General features: G+C 38.4%; 1 protein-coding gene across 6 annotated transcripts in view; it reads left to right on the forward strand.

Annotated features, from left to right (window-relative positions):
• The window catches only part of LOC117303097 (DENN domain-containing protein 1B-like), a 35,451-nt gene extending 24,256 nt beyond the window's left edge, over positions 1 to 11,195 (forward strand). For all 6 annotated transcript variants that reach the window (XM_033787179.1, XM_033787182.1, XM_033787181.1 and 3 more), the window contains 3 exons: positions 1,851 to 2,028; positions 7,713 to 8,445; positions 10,907 to 11,195. In XM_033787179.1, coding sequence (XP_033643070.1) covers positions 1,851 to 2,028; positions 7,713 to 8,445; positions 10,907 to 10,932 — 937 coding nt within the window. In that variant the 3' untranslated portion in view covers positions 10,933 to 11,195. The remainder of the gene's footprint in view (positions 1 to 1,850; positions 2,029 to 7,712; positions 8,446 to 10,906) is intronic.
• Positions 11,196 to 14,355: the final 3,160 nt, after the last annotated feature.

Below are 14,355 nucleotides of genomic sequence, written 5' to 3' on the forward strand. Positions count from 1 at the left end.
TGAAAGAAAAAAAAAACCACCATTGTCACACGAAGTTGTGTGCGTTTAGATGGTTGATTTCGAGACCTCAATTTCTAAATCTGAGGGCTCGAAATCAAATTCGTGGAAAATTACTTCTTTCTCGAAAACTATGACACTTCAGAGGGAGCCGTTTCTCACAATGTTTTATATCATCAACCTCTCCCCATTACTCGTCACCAAGAAAGGTTTTATGCCAATAATTATTTTGAGTAATTACCAATAGTGTCCTCTGCCTTTAAGCCTTCAGGGGGTTTTGGAGAGAGAGGTTCAAGGAACTAGTTTTCGCTTTCCGTAAAGGTCTCGTAGAAACGGCTTGTGAAATAGGTTTTCACCCCTAGGGTGCCACTAACTTGATGTTATTACAATAATACATATTGCGGTCGTAGTCAGATAGTGAAACAAAAATAATACAGAACGAGATTTAAAGGATTTGAGTACTTTTTGTAACACGATGTCCACAGATTTACATTAAACTTACACCGTTTGAAGATAATGATAGTAGAAAGCTTCCCTGAAAATATTAGTTGCTGAGGTGCTGTAGTTTTTGAGAAATGAGTTAAACGATGTCATGAAAACATGTTTTTACATGCTATGAGACAAAAATTATTTTCATGACATTGTTTTACTCATTTCTCAAAAACTACAGCACCTCGGTAAGTAATATTTTCAGGGAAGCTTTCTACTATCATTATCTCCAAACTGTGTAAGTTTAGTGTAATTCTGTGGACATTGTGTATGAAGGGTTGCCCTACAAAAAGTACATACATTAGACCCTTTATACTCTGCGCTTTTGTTGTGCCTGCAGGAAAAATAAAGAAGCTTTTTTCTTCGAAAATAATATGACAGACTTTCTTTGCAGTCTGCTGTTCAATGCACCAAGGGCTATTCCATGCAGGCATGTGAATTCAGGATCTTCTCAAAAAATGTTGGAGAGTTTTCACAAATTTTGCTGAAAAAAAAGAGTCAAGCTGTGGCCAAAGGGAGAAAGCAATGTTCCATATGCACGATGTCTGTTGACCCGTTTGTAACATTTGAGAGATTTCAAGGCCTACGTATTAGCCTATTTTTAGGATAATCCAACATTCGTCATATCTCATCCCTGTTATGTGGTGTTGTAATTTAAAGGCAGTGGACTATTGGTAATTACTCAAAATAATTAATAGAATAAAACCTTACTTGGTGACAAGAAATGGGGAGAGGTTGATGGTATAAAACATCGTGAGAAACGGCTCCCTCTGAAGTGCCATAGTTTTCGAGAAAGAAGTAATTTTCCACGAATTTGATTTTGAGACCTCAGATTTAAAACTTGAGGTCTGGAAATCAATCATCTAATTGCACACAACTTTGTGTGACAAGGGTGTTTTTTCTTTCATTATTATCTGGCAACTTTGATGACCAATTGAGCTCAAATTTTCACAGGTTAGTTATTTTATGCATATGTTTAGATACACCAACTGTGAAGACTATTTTTTGACAAATACCAATAGTGTCCACTTAGAGCGTCCCCTACCTCAAAAAGGGAATATAATCTCCACCTCAACCTCAACCTCAGGGGTTTACACCCATGAGAACCTCCATACAGCCTTGTGACAATGCCTAGAGCAGGCTCGTCAAAAATAATGAAGCCAATCAAAAACTCACTTCACATCAGTGAAATTAGTAACAAGAAGTTCCCTCAATGCGCTTAGCAAAAGGAACAGTGTGGCTTAAAAAGTTGACTAGACCAGAATTCTTTTTACAAGTTAAGTCTGAATTTACCATGATAATTTTCACGTTTTACAACAGCATAAGTCTGAGTTTACCAATACAAGTTTCACGTTATCCAACAGCGCAAGTCCGCGTTTACCGCCCAAGAGTAAGACGAGATCATACCAGTCGTTTGATCCCAGCGCCTTGGAGGCAAGCACGCAGGAAGAAGACCCACCCTCCGACATGAACCTTCTAGACGATCTCCAGGAGGTGCTGCAAAGCATCTCAACAGGACAGATACCATCCGCCAAGGAGAGGGTAAGAACTCAAACTTTAAGGCCGAGTCACACTGCAGCGATAACAAAAACAGTAACAATCACTACTCAAATATCTATTGATTGAATTGCTCCACGCAGAATGTGCCCACGCTTATTCAACCAATAGGAGACTTTCCAACGCTAGGCGGCAGCAGACATACCGGGTAAATTTCCATTGTTTACGTAGTTCTGAACATGCGCATAATTCTGAGAACAATGGATTTACCCGGTAAGTCTGCTGCCCTCTATCGTCCCAGAAAGTCTCCCATTGTGGGCGTGCATTTTTCACGTTCTCAACTCTGTCCTTGTAATCAGGGCTTGTTTGACCGGGCCTTTAGTGGCTTCCTATACGTGTAGTTTTCCAACTTAAAGGGTCTATGTACTTTTTGTAGCACAAAAAACACAATGTCCACAGATTTACATTAAACTTACACAGTTTGAAGAACATGACAGTAGAAAGCTTCCTTGAAAATATTACTTGCTGAGGTGTTGTAGTTTTTGAGAAATGAGTAAAAAAATGTCATGAAAGTAATTTTTGTCTCAGTGATCATGAAACAAAAATTATTTAAGCATGTAAAAATGTATTTTCATGACATTGTTTTACTCTTTTCTCAAAAACTACAGCACCTCAGCAGGTAATATTTTTAGGGAGCTTTCTACTATCATTATCTTCATACTGTGTAAGTTTAATGTTAATCTGTCGACACTGTTTTGTGTTACAAAAAGTACCCAAATCCTTTAAATAAACAAATTATGCAAGTTTGTCCCAAACAAGGTTTGAAAAAGCAGCTCTTGGTAAAAGAAGACGGTGTCAAAGATATAAATAACTATCCCCGGCCTACAATGTAAACGTTTTTGAAGTTTTAGTTATTGAAGAGCACTGTGTTCTGTAAACAGTGACGACTTGCTCCAACTTTGCCGGTGCCCTCGTACTTTGAGTAAATCCCCAGCAATCAGTGTCAATCATTTCTAGAGATTTCCTGATAATCTGACAACTAGACAGCTCATGATAATCCCCATTCTTTTGATGAGGAAGTGCTAGATAAGACCCCTGTCTTTATCTGCAAGGATTATAAAGACTGGCACTGGTCTTAAAGCCCCAATGATATAAGTTGAAAAAACTTGCAATGGTGTACATGCTTTCAATTTCTGTGTTGCGATTGGTCTGCTTCGAAGTGATGTAGTTTGTCAGCTACCTACACCACCAGCTGTTAACTGTACTTTTGATCATCTGCTGCTGAGCAACAGAAAAGTAATACAATCATATGATAATAACTCAAACTTATGAATGTCAAATATCAAAACCCTAAAATAGATTGTTATTCTCAAACACAACATTGCTGAAATGGTTGTGTGTTATTTGAGCACTTGGGAAGAATATCTTGATCTCTTAAATGAAAACTAAGAAGCCGTTGTTGCTTTAAAGCATCAAGAGACTGCGTAAGTCTCTGGCGTATTTGAAATTCTGGCTTTGGTCCAGACTATACTGCGATTTCAAGTTGTGTGATTCAGTTTATAATAAAAGTAATAACTATTTCTTAATAGCGCATTTCACAATAATTTATCAATGCGCTTTTGGTGCCCTGATCATTGGGCCAATAACATTCCTTTAATCCTTCTTAGCTCCCTGGGAGTATACAGCCATGAGCTGCTGTGGCGCCCCAGTGTTTTTTTAAAACACCATATCAACCTCTACCCTCGCAGGTACCCGTTTATACCCCAGAGTGAAGAGAAGCAATTGTAATAAAGCATCTTGCTCAAGGACACAAGTGTCATGACGGGGATTCAAAACCACACTCCGATGACTTCAAGGATTTTGGTACTTTTTGTAACACAAAACACAATGTCACAGATTTACATTACAAACTTACAATGTTTGAAGATAATGATAGTAGAGTGCTTACCTTAAAACATAACTTGCTGAGGTGCTGTAGTTTTTGAGGAATGGGTAAAACAATGTTACAAAAATTATTTTTTACATGCTAATATTAATTTTTGTCTCACTAAATCAACAGTTATTTTTGTGTCTTACAAAGTAACTTAGGTTACAAATGTACGACTGCAGTCAAGTGATCATACGATCTCACTTTTCATTACATTCTAAAGCTGCGTTACATACATTTTGCACCTTGCCAGATAGGGTTACTCTCAGTTTGAGCCTGTGATTTCCTGTGTTTGACAAAGTGTACTTTGAAAGAGCTGAATTTCAAACTAAGCACCAGGCAAAGAGGAAATGGATCCAGTTTCTTTGGCTCGTGTTCGGCTTCTGAAATGGAAATGAGAATGACTTGAGGGACTCCTCCGATGCCAAATTCTAATCTGTTTGTACTAGCTTTCCTATAGATAAGTTGAACTAGGAACTGGTGTCTTATTCAGGTTGCAATAAGTATTAACATTGATTAAAGAGAAGGTACACGTTTGGTAATTACTCAAAACAAATATTAACTTAAAAACTGACTTGGTAACGAGCATTGGAGAGATATTGATAGTAAAAACAAATTGTTGGAAACAACTCCATCTGAAGTAGCATAAATTTTGAGAAAGAGGTGATTTCTCATTAATCATTAATCATTAATTTCTCATTTCTCATTAAAATAATAAAAGACTTCTAGCCAGAAGTCTTTTGATTCCTATCTGTAAGCACACGAATTCGTCCAACAAGGGTGTTCTTTTCTCTCACCATTTCCTCGCAACTTCGATGACCAATTTAGCTTAAATTTTCACAGTCTCGTTAATTTATGCTTATGTTGAGATACACCAAGTGAGAAGACTTAACCAGAAGAATGAAACAGAGAAAGAACAGAATAGACCGATCCAGTAGGCTCTGCCCACGACGCACGTGTGAGCAAGAACACGTGGGGCTCTCCAATGCCTTTCTGCACAACTCTGCCGTGCGCACCAAGCAAACGCGCCTGCATGTTGGACCTTAGTATCGGACCTTCATTGCCCGTGATTGGACAGTAGGCAATGGGGCAGACCTTAATGGATCGGTCTATTACTAACTAAGCCCACTTGAAGGGGAAATGGATCCAGTTTCTTTGGCTTGTGTTCAGATTCTAAAAAGGAACTGAGAATAAATTGATTAAAGCCAGTGGACACTTTCGGTAAACAGTGTTGTCCAAGGCCCACACTTCGTGTATCACAACTTATATATAAAATAACAAACCTGTGAAAATTTAGGCTCAATCGGTCATCAGAGTCCGAAGAAAATATTGGGAAAACTCACCCTTGTTTCCGCACGTTTCGCCGTGTCATGACATGTGTTTACTATAAATCCGTAATTCTCGTTGGCGAGAATTGATAATTGTTTTAATGTTTTTCTCAAAAAGTAAAGCATTTCATGGAATAATATTTCAAGAGAAGTTTTTTACCATTACCTTTTGTAAACCCTGTAAGTTATTTGTAAATCTGTGAACTTTTATTTTTTGTTCTGTTCCGAAAGTGTATAATGGCCATTCCCTGGCCAGTCCACTAGTTTTATGTCGCTCATCGATGATGTTGTTCTTTCCATCCAGTGACGACTGGATTAGTTCTCTCAAGGCAATTAATACTCAGTTTATTCAAAAGATATTCAAACCAATATTCTCTGTTATCACAGGAAATCAAGAGCTGTGATTTTATACAGTTAATTCCCGTTAATCCCGATTTAATTTAGTCATAGTTTTGCAGTGGGCTTTGGACTTAGTTTTCCCCGCCGAAGGGAAATTTACTTCAAACTTGTTAATACAGCAACTGATTATCCCAGAGATACTTCATATCGGGACTGGTGTTGAGTAGGCGTGTGTTGTTTTGGATTAACTGGCGACTTATCGGCAATAAAAACCAGCCGAGTTTATATTTTATTATTCCTGTCATCCTCTCATGTTTGTTGATTATCTTTTTCGCTCCTCGAGGGGAAAAAAAGGCTTTAAAAGCTTAAACCTATGGTTGAGGCCGCCAGCAATATCTTTTGGGACACCAAATGTATGACATAAAATGTATGAAGGCATATTATATGCACAAAATAGTTAATGGCCCAGATGTTTTGACACTAGCACAATCCCAAAGAATGAGTTATCGTTTCATACGCTCTCCTGAGAGCCCATTTCCTTCCGACATCAAAAAGCAATTTTCTTGCTATTGCCGTATCCCGTGCTGGAAGAAACTTGTTATTCCACTAGCCATCATTATTCATATAATAACCTGCTCCTGAACGTTCCACGTTGCTAGCACTCCTGGGGTGATCACTTTTCGACTCAGACAAGCAGATATACTTCTTCTTAATTCAAAACTCATCTCAAAACAATTGCGGCACAATTGTGAATAAAGATCTGACGCACAGGATTAATTTCACACTGGCTCATTAATAAAAAGCCAAAGTAAAGCTGGGCTGGCTTGATATTCATTTATTCATTTATTTCTTTTTGTTTTATTTTGTGTCGAAATTTGATTTTCAAATTTACTAATTTTCTTTTTACGGAATCCCTATTCTTGCTTACGAATTCCTAAGGGATTACCATAAGTATTACATTAACAGTTTTGTAACGTAGCGACCTGGATTATTTAATGCGATTACTAGTTGAGATTTTACCCTGCTTTGGAATTGAATTCTCAAAATTCCCACATAAAAATGCAATTATAATGTGTTGTCTTGTTGATTCTTTATTAACATGAAGAACAAAAAGTTGAACTAGGAACGTGTTTCTTTTTAAAGGCAGTGAAAACTATTGGTAATTACTCAAAATAATTGTTAGCATAAAAACTTAGTTGGTAAAAAGGAATGGAGAGCTGTTGATAGCATAGAACATTGTTAAAACCGGCTCCTTCTGAAGTACCTTATCTTCCGAGAAAGAAGTGATTTTCCACGAATTTCATTTCAAGACCTCAGAATTACATTTTGTAGTCCCAAAATCTAGCAATTGAGAGACCACATCGGGTGTTTTTTCTTTCATTATTATCTTGCAACTTTGATGACCAATCGACCTAAAATTTTCATAGGTTTGTTATTTTTGTGCAGTGAGAAGACTGGTCTTTGACAATTACCAAGTGTCCAGTGTCTTTAAACATTGATAAATGAATAAGGTCCCAGGTAACTGAGTCATCAACAGAAAAACCAAGATGTATTGCATTGATCTTGTGGCAAATAATTTTGAACACATAAAAAGGTAAAATGGGAACCGGGGTCAATTTCACAAAGAGGTAGGACTAGTCCTAACTAAGGACCAGTCCTAGGAGAAATTAAAAACGTATGGCTAGTCCTAAGTTAGGACAAGTAACTCGTCCTAAATTGAGATAAGACTAGTCTTAACTCTATTTGAAATCTACCCCTGGTGTATCATTTAGGTTGCAATAAATATAAACGTTGAATAATGAATAATAAGTAATCGGGTAATAAAAAGTATAAAAAATGTCAATACAAAATTTTAAAAAATTTTATCTTTTGGCAATTTTTTGCAATGTTTGAATACACTGGTAAGGGGATTTTATGGTTTCATTTGTAGGGAGTAATTTGAACGGAGTTCATTTGACATTATTGATTTCAATTCCAATGATTGGATGATCAGGTTGGTGTAGAGGTATTTTTTCGTACCTTCCTCCTTTTGAAACCGGGTTCAAATCACTCCAGGGGCACTACTTATTACATCTGTTCGGTTTTCCTCCTTTGCTTCACAACCAACTGAATTGATTTCTCATTCACTCCTCCAGAAGCTATCAGCGGATGATACACCGGTTCCGATGCCGCGACGGAAGAAAGTTGAGCGCCCACTCATCCCTCCCCCGCCCATTCCTCCAAGGCGAGAACGCCGGATGGGCCCCACATCAAACGAAACATTGATTGATATCAGTAATGGTGATAGGACTCAGATCCATGGTGACGGCTCCACCGTGGTGCAGAATCCACTGGGAGTCGACTGCGAGGATAACACCCTTGCTTTCCAGTCAGTCCACGTGAACAATAATGCTGGCATGTCCTACATGCAGGAGGAGATCCCGCGAAACACGTCAGCGACAACCCTCCTGTCGGATTACGGACTCAACTTCGGTGTACCACTCTCTGTCGATCAAGAGAGGGCGCCATCATCCACGCATAATCTTTGCGTGCCGGGTCTCAGAGCCACCAGCAGCAGCCCAAACTTGGAGAGCTACACCTCCAGCAGGAATCCCTCCCAACAGGTTCTAGTAGAGCAGCCTCCCGCGAGTACCCTTCCTGATCTACTCTGTCCAGCCAACACCTTACCAAGACAAACCATGAACCTGGTCCCAGTGTCGAGTGGACAGGAGAGGCTGCTGGCCAAACAGACACTCGGCCAGTACCAGGTTCACTCTCACATACAGCAAGTCCCGCTACAGCCTGCTGCCGCGGCTGAGAACCCGTTTCAGGCCGCTGCCGGTTCCAAAGATCCGTTTGCTGACCTTGTTTCAATCCAACGACAGGGAGGTAAGTTTTCATCTTAAAATGTTTGATCCACAATTTTTCTTTCCAAAATTCTTTTCTTTTTTTCTGATTTGTTTTCGTCAGTTGATATGCTGAGGTACTGTTGCTTTTGAGGAATGAGTAAAACAATGTCACAAAAATAATGTAAATATGTATGCTAAAATAATTGTTGTCTCACTGACTGAGACGAAAATTATATGCTTGACCTGTTTTACTCTTTTCTTAAAAACTACACCACCTCAGCAAGTAAAATTAAAGGGAAGCTTTCCAATATCACTATTTTCAAAATGATAATCTGTGGACATTGTGTTTTGTGTCCTACAAAAAGGAACCACACCCTGCAAGTATTGATTAGTCTTTGTAGTGAGAGAGTGTGAGGACTCTTGAGATAAAACAAAACCTGATCTAAATGTAATTGGAACCCGTAGGCTAGACACGTAAACAATTTGCAGTCTAAAGCCTGCTTCTATTAAGGACTTCCAGCATGTCTAGTAGTGTTCCAGTTGGCTGGATTTGAGGAACGTGTGTTGGACACTGTGGTGTACCAGATGGCAGCTTAAAAAGATTTTTGAGTAAATTCTCTTTCTCTACTTAATTCTCGGTGGCATGCGCATAATGTTGTAGCTTTTACCTAGTCTAGCGGACAAGACTCAAGTTATGGTCGTTAAGTCATCAGGGTGTGGGTTCGAATCCTAGTCATGACACTAGTGTCCTTGAGCAAGATGCTTTGCTATTGCTTCTCTTTACCCCTGAGCAGTCTTCAATGTACAAATATTATATAAAGGTTTCCTGCGAGGGTATAGGTTGAAAATGCCTTCAGAGCACCATGGCAGCTGAAGCTGTCAAATGCACTATAAGAACTAGTCATCATCAAACTTACTCCATGTTCCTAAAACTCGTCTGGCAAGTTACGGAGACCTCCGTGCCTTTTCCAGCTGCATACCGCGTCTCTGGAATTCCTTTGCCAGACGAGCTGAGGGACACACCTGATCTGTCTACATTCAAACACAACCTCAAAACTCATCTGTTCTATTTGTCTGCTTGCTAGCATCCGGCGTCTTTGAATGGTACCTTCCAGATACTGTGCGCCTTATAATTTTTTTTGTATTATTATTATTATTTATTATTATCATTAGTACTATTATTTGTATTGTTCTTCTTTTCTTATCATTTCACCTTCTGGAAAATTTTAAGCCGCAAATTTTTTTTTTAACAACGGTGCTTTTACCTCTTAAGCTAAATTTCCTGTCTTACACAATTTGCTGAAAAAACAGGACAAACAAAAATATGTGTAAGGGTTTTTAAATAAATAGACTGATGAATTAGATTTAAGCTTGATGGCCATCAGAGAGTCGCTGACTAAATAATGTTTGATTTTAGATTTATTGGTCTTCTTTGGTTTCCTTATTGATGAGCCTATTATTTCTATTTTTGAAGCTGTGGAGAATTGTTTTATTCAGGAACGTCAATATACATGAAGCTTTAGAGCAGAGGCGGTGTGTTATTTTTAAAGTTGGAATCCATTAGTAAAATGCAATCATTTATCTTGTGTGTACCAATAGCAATGTCTGAGTGTTTTGTAATGATCATACATACATATATGAATGAAGATAATGATAGTAGAAAGCTTACCTTAAAATAATAGTTGCTGAGGTGCTGTAGTTTTTGAGAAATGAGTAAAACAATGTCATGAAAATACGGTGTACATTTTTACATGCTAAAATAATTTTCGTCTCATGATCACTGAGACGAAAAATTATTTTCATGACATTGTTTTACTCATTTCTCAGAAACTACAGCACTTCAGCAAGTAATATTTTCAGGGAAGCTTTCTTCCATCATTATCTTCAAACTGTGAGTTTGTGTGTAAATAGACATAGAGCCTTTAAAGGCACTGGACACATTTGGTAATTACTCAAAACAATCATTAGCATGAAAACTTACTTTGTTAACAGCAACACAGAGCTGTTGGTAGTATAACACACTATGAGAACAGCTCCCTCGGAAGTAACATAGTTTTTGAGAAAAATGTAATTTCTGACTAAAATAATTGATTGAATCTGAGCAAGACTTTAGGCCTGAAGACTTTCTCACAGGCATCTGAAAGCACACACATTAAAGATGCTTTTCCTTTGATTATTTTCTTGCAAACATTCACAGGTTTTCCCAATTTGTATGTTGGGATACACCAAGTGGGAATACTGGTCTCCGACAATTACCAAGCGTGCCCAGTGCCTTGAATATTTTGGGGACAAATTTGGATTGAAATCGATAGAAATCCTGAAAGCCTCTAGTATTTTTCTTTTGTTTTGTTTTCTACTTATAAATGTTATTTTGTTTTTTCTTGTGAGGCGCTGTGTTAATTATAGAGCGCCATAGAAATGTTTATTATCATTATTATAATAATTATTATTAGAGATTACTGTCCTAATTGACATCAAGTGTGTGTTTTTTTTCCCCCCAGTAACGAGCCCTACGTGGAAAAAGTAACACCATTCAAGAAGGATGGCCATGCTGCATTATGAACTACTGACCTTTGGCAAGCACCTTTAGTTAACCCTCCTCATCCATAGTAAGGTATCCCCCTATAACAAATATGACGCTGTGCATCATTAAAGGTAGGCTTTCGCTCTCTATTTTTTTTTCTTCTCGGAATTCCCTTCAGGATACAACCCGGGCCAACTTTCATGGAGCTGCTTAAGTGCAGAAATTAGCTAAGCACAACAAAATAATGCTTACCAGAATGAGGTTACCAGCCAAACTACCATGTCACGCGTACAATTTGCGGCTGGTATCCTGCTTACTACTTAAAGCCATTGGACACTTTCGGAACAGAACAAAAGTTAAAAGTTCACAGATTTTCAAATAACTTACAGGGTTTACAGAAGGTAATGGTGAAAGACTTCTCTGGATATATTATTCCATGAAATGCTTTACTTTTTGAGAAAACATTAAAACAATGTCTATTCTCGATATCGAGAATTACGGATTTATTTTAAACACATATGTCGTGACCTGGCGAAATGTGCAGAAACAAGGGTGGGTTTTCTCGTTATATTCTCCCGACTCCGATGACCGATTGAGCCTAAATTTTCACATGTTTGGTATTTTATATATAAGTTGTGATACACAAAGTGTGGGCCTTGGACAATACTGTTTACCGAAAGTGTCCATTGGCTTTAAGCAACCTGCTTAGCAGGTTTATGAAATTGGACCCTGGCCTCCGGGGGAAGGGGAAGTACAGAGATCTCTTTAAAGGTGATGCAACTTTCTTAATTTGTTTAGACTTTCCCAGTCTCGTGACTCAAGTTCACTCCAAACCGCCCCAAAATTTAATTTTGAAAATTTACACTTTTTTTCAGTATGAGACCTCAAATGTGCAGTAGACGCCTTGGGTGGCACCTACAGCCTGGTCTGCAAATGCAAATGCAGAGCAAATTTTTATGTCACATGACTGTTTTTCGCAGCGAATTGTCACTCAAACTGTTGCGAAATATATGTTGTAAATTGGTGGCGTCAACATTTGCATTTGCAGGATGTACGAACCGGGGTTTAGCGGGAACTGAAACCCAAGCTGTACTTTTGAAAACGACCAATTGTAACACAACTGCCTTTTAATAAAAAATCAAGCATTAACATGGATCCCCAGAAGGTAATTTCTTAATCTCAGTATACCATGATTCAGTGGGTCTGGAATCCTGACCCAAGGGATTGCAATGCAGGCATTGTAAAGAGACTAACATGGGTCCTGGTTTTATTTTATAATATCCAGACGTTTTTAGTGCTGTATAAAAATTATGAATGACTCTTGTTGATTATACAGAGCATGTAGATTGAAATTAATTTATGAATTAATATTTTGTAGTAATTTGAGTTTTCCTTGATTGAGTGCAACCCTTCATATATAGCTCATTTTTCCTCCCCCAAAAACAATTTTGTTTGCCCTTCCAGAGATTGCTTAGCAAAAGAAATTTGCTAAGCAAGGTTTAGCAGGGGGCCAGCTACAAGCATGCTACAAATGCATCAAAATGTGGCTTGTAAACTATGTTCCGTAGTGAAGGGGGCTGCCTGTGCTTCTGTGCTTAGCAGCTTCACAAATTTTCCCCAATTCATGGCTCTGCTTACTGCAAATTGTTTGCACTTAAGCTGCCGATTAACGGTGTGACACTGTGGGCTGTGAGGCTTCATTGGGGTTGTGTCGTCATTATCAATGCAGGCCTGTGGTAGTACATGGAATTACCAACTCTTACCCAGTTACGCGCTATTTGTGGGTATGATGCGTAGAGAGGGCGCACACAAGCAGACTGGTTGAGAGTTGATAATTTGGTGTACAGCAGCCACAGGTGACGCTGCCCCTTTAAGTTCCGTTTAGCAGAAACAAAATATTACCATAGTGATCATTTGATGTGAAATACTAAATGATTGGTTTCCATGGCATTGTATTTTAGCTCTAAAGAGCAGTTGACGCAATGTTTGTATTGTCCATGCATTGTTTTATTTCAGGGGGACAAGGTTGAGGGGGTGGTTTTAAAATTAGAACAGTATTCCTTTTTTGAGGCTGTATTTTTTCCTATTAAAGTGGTGTAGTAATTACCCAGAAGGGGTTATTTTATTTAACGATCTACATGTATACAACAAGATTGCATGTTAAGTCACTGTGACTTTATTCACCAACTATAAAAATCTATTTATGAAGTTCAATACATGGAAGATGGAAGAGCCCTAGTGAGGTCTTTTACATAATGGAAGGATAGACCCTAGGAAGTGTTCATTTGTTCAACTTTGACCCCACTGATCAATTATTTAGAAATGTGAATAATAGAGCCACAATGACTGGTTACCACAAACCTGGGCCCAATTTCATAGAGCTGCTAAGCACAAAAATGTGCTTAGCATGAAATTTCTTCCTTGATAAAAACAGGATTGCCAACCAAATTTCCATGTGATTTTCATGATAAGCAATCAACAGCTGATTACTAGTAACAAGCAATATGAAACAAACAGAAATTTTGTTGGTACTCAAGCACTCGGAAAGGGATACGTTTTACAGAGTTTTTTACTTTATTATTTAGAGATACTGGTACTTGGTTTTATTAGTATTGGTCGAAAGGGGATTTCTCTAGGTGGTATTTTAGCGGAGTGGATCTTTTCTCTTAAAGACAATCTTAGCATACCGATCGAAACGTCACTACATTATTGAGGACCACTGGTTGTTCTGTTCATATAGCCACTACAGCGCTTAGAGATACTGGTACTTGGTTTCACTGAGACACTGGTACTTTGTTTCACCACAAATCTTTTTAGCCAAAACGGAAACTGGAACAAAGCCGATTACCTTTTGGTTCATATTTAATTTGTAGTTCAGCAGTTATGATTGTTTTTTTTTTAATAGATGAGGCGAGGCAACCTTTTTTCCTGAGAAAATGTGGCATGAGTTGATTAATAAGACCCTTCACTGCTTGTGTTGGGTTTAGATAAAAATCTGAAACGGTTGGTAACGTTTTCCAGCATGTTGACCAACCATTCATAAATACCTCAGACAGTTTCGCTATTCCTATTGGTGGAGAGCGCGTCACGTGGGTGTGTTTAAACCCTTGTTTGTAACCGGTTGTGAGCGGAGACTCTGCGCTAGTCTTGATGCAAGACGTTTCTTGTTACGGGCGATGCAGGCGCTGTCGGTTTGCTCTATGGTGACTTGGCCGCGCTGTGTTTGAAAGGAAAACCAGAGAATATGCACCAAGACTATACGCGCATGCGCACGAATGGAACTGGAAAACACACGCGTACGGACATTGTACTGAACATACCATGGAGGTGGAAACATACAGAGCTCAAGCACTCGGAAAGGGAGAAGTTTTACAGAGTTTCTTACTTTATTACGCCTTCTAACCAAAAAGGTATTTATGAATGGGA

Source organism: Asterias rubens, chromosome 19 (genome assembly GCF_902459465.1).
Source record: "Asterias rubens chromosome 19, eAstRub1.3, whole genome shotgun sequence".
Taxonomy (NCBI): Eukaryota; Metazoa; Echinodermata; class Asteroidea; order Forcipulatida; family Asteriidae; genus Asterias; species Asterias rubens.